Genomic DNA, 7637 nt, shown 5'->3' with positions numbered 1-7637 from the left:
CACAGAACCGTGTTTCTGATCCGCAACCAAGTTTTTTAGCTCTTAAAATATGAAGGGATTCTTTAATATTGATACGTTGATAACCCTCTCTTGCCAACTCAGATCTAAAGTTTATTTTCCTGTTTTGTTATTTTCCCTCTCAGCTGCATGATCAAACACTTCTGGAGATCTGAGATCAGGTTGTATGTGATGTACAAATGCAGCAACCACCATTTTTTGAAGTTTGTCTTACAACTAGTTATCTAGTTGTCTTTTATGTGGATTGTGTACACCTGATCTCATTTCCTCCCAGTTGTCTAATCCCCATTAGCCCGCAGTGTGTGAGTATATAAAGCAGTCTAATTAAATAGCTTGATTTTTGTTAAATCCTGCATCCCTCCCGATTCCAAACTTGGCTCTTTTTCCTTTAGCCATGTGACAAAAATATACCTCAGGTTTCAAATGACAACAAATTAAACTCCGTCAATTGCCAACATTTCATACTGGCATCACAAAGGTTTCTGAAACAAAGTGGTAATGAAGCTAAAATCTCTGTACATCTGATTCCAATAACCTCTGTAAAGGTTATTCAAAGATTTAGGTGTGCTGGACCAGCAGTTATGTCAAATATAGATGGAAGAACTGAATCACTCAAGAGTCCATCTGGCCATGCTGGATGATGTGTAGAAAGTGAAGAAAGAGAATGACAATTTATTTAGACTTAGTGTGCTGAAAATCACGGTGGACTGTTTTTCCTCTTCTTTCCTTATACGATGGAGCAGATTTCCTTAAAATGATAATATCCCGGGTTCACATCTCTGACTTTGATCACAGAACTTCCACCAACTTGTTCTTCAAACTTTTTGTTTACAAAGGACAACAAGTCAGAACCAACTTTTCTTAAAGAAATAGATGAGCTGCTTTCAGGCACAGAAGAACCGAGAGGCTGCACCAGTGCACATGTGAACAGAATAGTGATTATTTTGAACTGTGAGTGATACAGAGCTACTCTAGCAGAGTCAAAGAGTAAAAACATGTTGATGGACATGACGGATCCATTTTAAGATGAGTCAGATTGTTCTGAAGAAATCTCAGGCAGTATATTTAAATGTGCAGTCAATTAAATGTGGACGTTTTCATAATAGGCTGTATTATGATATTATTAGGCTCATGGACTAAAATTAGTTAGACTCCCTGGACTAACCAGCTTTAATTGGCATGCGTACATCCCTTGGGCCACTCGAGGCTAAGAGAAACGAGTCACAATAGCAACAGTAAAGCTGTGTTTAAACCAGATAAAATTAACTTGGTGTGCTTATTACACGCTGAGTTCCCTTGTTATACACACGAGTGGCAAATGCAAATGCACAGGACTTATTTTGGAAACACTCTAATGTATTACAAGTTAGCTGATACTTATTGAGTCTCCCTGTTGTTCTTTTGTGGCTCTTTAGCCATTGAATCCAGCACAGTGTTCATCAGCTATGATAAATAGTTCCATGATAGCCATGAGAGTGCTTTAAGGCTCCACAGAGTTGTAGACAATGACTGACTCAGCTGATTCTGCTGTGGGGTGTTGCTCCCTCTGTAGACGGCGAAAAAATATTGATTGTAGCAGCTTTAATTTGAGGATCTGTTTTTACTAAATATAACAGGGTCTCATGCTGGGTTCAGTTTTTTTGTGCATTTGCTAAATATATATAAAAGTCTGTTGAATAAAATGTCATTCCAAGTAAAGCAGGTAGTGAGATGATTTATTGGGGTTTAAGGCTGGTGTGGTAGCAGGATCTGAGCAAAGAGCAGTCACCGCCATTTGTCTCTGTGGTTGTTTCTCAGTGCCCCGTTCACACAAACAAACAGAAATCTACGCTGGTACCCCTTCAGTCAGGCTCTGACAGGTCGAGCGAGCGCTGACGTTGGTGAGATGTGGAATAATATATGTGAGGGGAGAGAGGGAGGGAGGGGAGGAGAGAGAGGAGAGTGGGGAGCCAGAGGCTGACAAATGGAGACAGCGAGAGAGGAAGAACAAAAATGGAGAGAGCATTTATTATGAGAAGCAGTCTCTGTGGTTATCGTAATTATCTCCTCCTAAACTTTGAATAACTTTTCATTGGCCGCTAAATCACAACTATAAATAACAACCTAATGTACTCCCCCCATCCTGCACTCAAACCGTCAAGAGATTTAAGGACAGGGGAAACATTATTACACCCTCTCCCTCCTCCTCTCCTTCTTTGCTCTTCCTCCTCCACCTCCATCTCTGTGCCCGCCTTCGGCCTCCGCCTCTCCTCCAGTCCCTCTCTTCCTCGCCCTCGGTGGGTTTCACTTGGAGGACATGGTGTAGCAGCCGTGTGGGTGCCACTGCATGTCACGAATGCGCCTAATGGACTGCATCTGGGGGCAGCGGGCACCAAACTCATTGAAATGCCTGTAATCACCCTTCTCCAGCAGAAACTGGCTGCCACGGTAGCCGGGGAACTGGTAACCCACCCAACTGAGGAGAGAAAAAGGGAGAAGAGAGGCAAGGATAGGGAATAATAGAGAGGGATTACAAGGTTGGACAGCAACTGTTCAGCAGAGAAAATGTGAGGCAGCAAAAAAGCATGAGGTGAAACAGAAACAGCAGACAAGTGAGAAACATGATGAAAGATGCTAGAAGGACACATGCTAATAATTTAGAGAGAGTAAACATCGAACAAATGATGTCATCGATCTGTTTATCATGCTTCTAGGTGTTAAAGCACAGACTCGTCTGCCTTCCAGCTGCCTGTTTGGAGACTGCGGGTAGCAGTCCAAATAAAGTAATCACAGCAGATAAAACAACAGTGTACGCTGGCTGCCACGCCTCTGGGAGCGCAGACAGAGACATGGAGCTGCTGACGTTCGTGACACCCTCATGTAGCTGCTGATGAAAAAGCCTCTATTCCTGAGCACATTACCAGACAGAGTGCTGTTTCTGTCAGTTTAAGAATGACGCCACCGATGTAGAAATGGTAAAAGGAGCTGGACTTTTTTTGACGCAGCTGTTGCAAAAGCAGAGTGTGGTGTTTGTGGTCAGTGCTGCTGAAAAATGCATGATTTATCAACCAGAAGGCTGGAAAAGGTAGCAGAGTTACAGCTTCACAGTCAGCCTTAAAGAAAAAGCAGGTCTTCTAGATTTCTGTTTGTTCACAAGGCTGATAGCACTCATATTTGGGGCTTGAAACAGTTCAAGTCTTGGTCTTTCACACTTGCAAAAAACACCCCCAGACTGTTAAGGTTCGCCAATTAAGATGTTATACATTGTTTATTGAATTCTAAAAGAATAGGAAGTGTAAAAACTTCATGAAAGCTGAGTTTTATGGGGTGCTTTGCTAGCTTGTTACCTCGTTGACAGCAAGCTTGTTGAAGCTGCTGCACCCAAATCAGGCCCACAACTACAAACTCTTGTTTTATACCAATGTTTCATGGTTTTGTTGGAATCACATAGCATATAGCAAGTTAATTTGTGAGCTTTGCATGTGCTGTTAAGCTGACTATTACTTTCAAAAAAGATCCAGGTTAGCTTAAGCCCTGTTTCCAGTCTTTATGCAAAGTTAAGCTAGCTGGATGTTGGCTTTAGCCTCATATTTAGCACACTACAGAGTGGTATTATTCTACTCATTTAACTCTTTGGAAAAATGCAATAAGATGTTGTAATTTCACAAACTACTCACGTTCCACAGCTGACCATGATGCTGCCCACCCTGTCAGTGAAACCATAGGAAAACAGGCTGGGAACGTCATCATCCATGATTTCCATCTTGCGGCCCTTGAATTCTCCAACCTCATACAGGCATATCTTGTGCTTCTCGGGATCCTGCGAGGTGGCGGGCATGAGGAAGGAGGAAAAGAGAATAAGGATGTAAAGAAGGCAAATAAAAGTAGAGCAAACTTCCACCAGTTGAGTGGCTGGAACATAGGACTCACCATGCGGACAGGCCTGAAGGACAGCAGGTAGTCATTCTTCTGGCAGTTGCTCCAAGAGTCCCAGCGGGGGTACTCGCCCTTCTCCAAGATGAACATTTCTCCACAGAAGTTCATCTGCTCAAAACCCACGAAGCTGAGGACGGGGAAAAGGAGAGGAAGGAGAGTGATCATTGAACGTCCCTCAAGAAGAGTCAGCTCACTGATTACACTCAAATGAATGAGCTGACTCCTCTTGAGGAGTGTGCAGCTTGTAAAAATCTTATAGCATCTTGGCCTCTGCTGCTTTGATTTTTAAATGTGTCCCTTGTTGCACTACTCCTTATCTCCTTGCTTATATTTTCTTTTATTAACTGACATACTTCCATCACTTGTGCTTTGTGTGCTTTATTATGTTAGCAGCCAAAGTTCTCTGCATTGCTGTACTCTCTGCAAAATCACTCGGGATAAAAGCATCAGCATAATGCCAAATGCAAAGTGGGGAAATGTCACATAATGGTGGAGTGTAGCTGTTAAATCACCTGCTCTTCTCTTCGAGGAGTGTGGGTGCTGCTGGGTACCACACTAGTACATGTGGGTGTATACGTCTCACAGCACGCAATCGGAATACTTACGGCCCACAGTCGACACGCAGGGAGCGCACCTTGTCCATGCCCAAGTCACACACGTTCATGCACTCGCCGTTGATCTCAATACAGCGGCCCTGGAAATTCTCCTGGTCGTAAACCCACATCTGAACAATTGCAGTGGGGAGCAAAGAAAATAGGAGTGGAGGTCACTGAGGTAGGTTCAGATTCAAGGGAAGATATATGAAGCAGGAAGTGTGACACGGGGAGATAAAGATGAAGTGCCAATGTTTTTATGACAGCTACCTCCACAGTGATTTAACATACTGGGGGTTTTTTCTGTCAGTTATAGTTGTCAGCCACCCCCTCAAAGAGCTATAAGAACCAGCAGGTCGCGCTAACAGACGTCCGCTCACAAGGTAAACTGTTACAGTGGTGTGAGGCCAGCTGCTTCCCACTGTGTGAAAAATACTGTATGCTGTATTTGTGATGTTTAATCATCTGTTTTACGTGTGTGTGTGTGTGTGTGTGTGTGTGTGTGTGTGTGTGTGTGTGTGTGTGTGTGTGTGTGTGTGTGTGTGTGTGTATACTGTACCTTGTAAGATGTTAAGCCCATCTCAGACGTCTTGGTCTGAGCTGCTTTCCCATCAGTCTGGGAAGCAGACTTGGATTTCTCTCCTCCAGCAGACATGACGACTGGGATAAAAAAAGAAGCTGTTATAGCTCTAGTTTGACTTTTACTGTCACACTAAGAGGTTGTAAAAAAATCTTTACTTAAGAATAGGGTCTAATGATTTGTTATTCAGTAAACAAGACCTTTAGCTTTCACATGTTCATCTGATCCTGATTGAAGTTGAATTAGGAATGACCAAAAATAGCAAAAATGAGGGTCGTTCTTTACAGACTCTTTTCTTTATACATTCGTTATTTTTACCTTCCTGTTAGAAAAAATGAATGCCCTCAGCTCAGAAGGTTCAAAGATTCATACATCCTGAGTCATTTCTGTACAGTTTCTAAGCATGCTGCATTTACAAAGCTGGCACATGTGTGTTAAAGTAATCGGCATTAAAAGAACCAATCAGAAAATGTCCCAAAAACCTTTACACAACTAAGATCTACTTCAGAACAAAAGCTAAAAAAAAACACTCATCAAAAGCAGATTTTAGTAGGTTGAAGCTTTTCTTGGCTCTGAATCTGAAATGTTGCACTTTCAATGCTGCATTTGTGAAACCAGCTTGATTCCCAGATCCCCATTGGAATTTAAAATGTAAACATTAGTTTCTAAACTCCAGTGCTTTTTTCTGAATATGCCCAAGTGCATTTACTGACAGCTGCTGGCTGCGTACAAAAGAAAAATCACATTTTTGCCAACATTTGACTTCAGTTATAATTAGCTTCCTAGCTTGTCCTCTGGGTTAGTGAAAAGTTTCTATCTTTCTGTTCTGTTCTGTATGTTTGTCCACTGTCTTACCTGTGGCTGTGTGTGCGTAAAGGAGTAGACTCAGGCCTGAGACTGGTGGTCTGTGTGAGAGTGCGCGGGGCCCCTCGTCGCTTTTATATGCTGGCGCCCAGAGAGAGGGGATTATAGACACAGAAACAAACTCGCTGAGCTCACAGCCCCCACAGAATAGAAATACCCCCATCATCAAAGAGAGAGAGACGGGCAGAAAGAGAGACAGAGCATATGGTTGAAATAATATGAGGAAGAAAATATGACAAACTCAGATATATCAACATATGGTCGACCTCAGATGACTTAACCGCATCTGGAGTTATAATCAGGATCGACTTTTGTTTTAGCCAAATGCTAAAACAAGCAAATTTTTAGAATTGTGAATTTCAAATGAAATCAAATACATTTTTGTGTAAATTTTTTTTTCTTGTCGTCAGTGATCTGCTACATTTTGATAGGTTAACAAAAGACAAAGTAACCTTATAAAAGCTTGCTCATTGTATGAACTCGTGCACTGAGTGAAAGAAATGACAGTCCAGCTGGAGTAATGTGAGATAATGCACTTTTCTACGCCCTTACAGTTTCAGTGTAATGACAGCCAAGCTGACCAGGTTCACATTAATGAGCCTATTGCAAAATCATTCCCTCCTGTTCCCTTCAGTGCTATAAAAAAAAAAGGCGCTGGGAAAAACAATAACAGGAAAAACAATAAGCTGTGAGAAGCAATAACGGTCCAGTGCCTGCACCTCAGGGTGAGCAAAGAGGTTCAAGGTTTGCATGGACAATAATCTGATTCTGTCTCTGTTCATCTCAGTAGGAGAAGGCTTTTATATCAAAGCTTTGCCTTTTTTCCCTGTATGGGTCAGTAAAATATTACAGTGAGTGTTAGCTGGAAAATGTAAAAAGTGTTTGAGATGTTTATTTCAAAGCACTCACAAGAGAACAAGCAAAACAGTCGTAGTTGTAGCATTCGAGGTCGCGTGTTGTGCTTCATCAAGGCTTCAGATGACGACAGGAGGGAAATATGAGGTGCAGCTGAGTGCTACATGAGATTGTGAGCATTCAGGTAAAACCATTCATGTCTTCAATTCAATGTTCAGACTTATTAATTTTGAAACTTGAATTTGCTCAAATCATTATGCTCAATTAAGCATCATTGAAAGGTCAGTGGAGGAAGTGATGCAGGAGTGAATCAGACCCAGTGAAGTGGCTGAGGACTGCAGAGAGTCTCTTGAAGGAGAAAAACAAGGGAAGCAGGAAACAGCACAATAATACACATGAAAATGGATTTAGCAAAGCCGTGGAGGGTCAGCACTTTTACCTCTTTGCTGTTAGCTGGTTCTGGGTTTAAACTGATTGGGGTATTGCTTGTAGGTGTCTTCCCACACTCCAAAGACATGTCGGAGACAGATGGACAGAAAACAATTTCTATAAGCAAAAGTGAAAATAAATGATAGGTCTGGGTGGCGCAGTGGTTAGCAATGTCACCTGAACCAGCCGGAGTCTTTCTGTGTGACGTTTGCATGTTCTCGCTGCACCTTTATAGGTTCTCTCTGGGTGCTACAGGTTCCTCCTAGAGTCTAAAGACATGCATGTTACATTAACTGGCGATTATATTTCACTATAGGTGTGACTGTGAGTGTTATCTGTGTCTCTGAGTTGCTCCTGTGATGGACTGGTGACCTGTCTTTACC

At 42.3% G+C, this 7637-nt stretch overlaps 1 protein-coding gene across 1 annotated transcript; it reads right to left on the bottom strand.

The window, feature by feature from the left end:
- Window positions 1–1810: 1810 nt before the first annotated feature.
- crybb1l2 (crystallin, beta B1, like 2) lies at window positions 1811–6142 on the bottom strand. Its single transcript, XM_080881086.1, has 6 exons — window positions 5962–6142; window positions 5086–5186; window positions 4539–4657; window positions 3928–4060; window positions 3675–3817; window positions 1811–2473 (listed from the first exon to the last, which is right to left on the bottom strand). The coding sequence occupies exons 1-6, from the start codon at window positions 6134–6136 to the stop codon at window positions 2302–2304; spliced, it is 843 nt and encodes a 280-aa protein (XP_080737212.1). The 5' UTR covers window positions 6137–6142; the 3' UTR covers window positions 1811–2301.
- Window positions 6143–7637: the final 1495 nt, after the last annotated feature.

This window comes from Rhamphochromis sp. 'chilingali' (assembly GCF_963969265.1).
Source record: "Rhamphochromis sp. 'chilingali' genome assembly, chromosome: 4".
In the NCBI taxonomy this organism is placed as follows: Eukaryota; Metazoa; Chordata; class Actinopteri; order Cichliformes; family Cichlidae; genus Rhamphochromis; species Rhamphochromis sp. 'chilingali'.
Note: the sequence above shows the minus strand (reverse complement) of the source record. Positions and strands in the feature narration are given on the sequence as shown.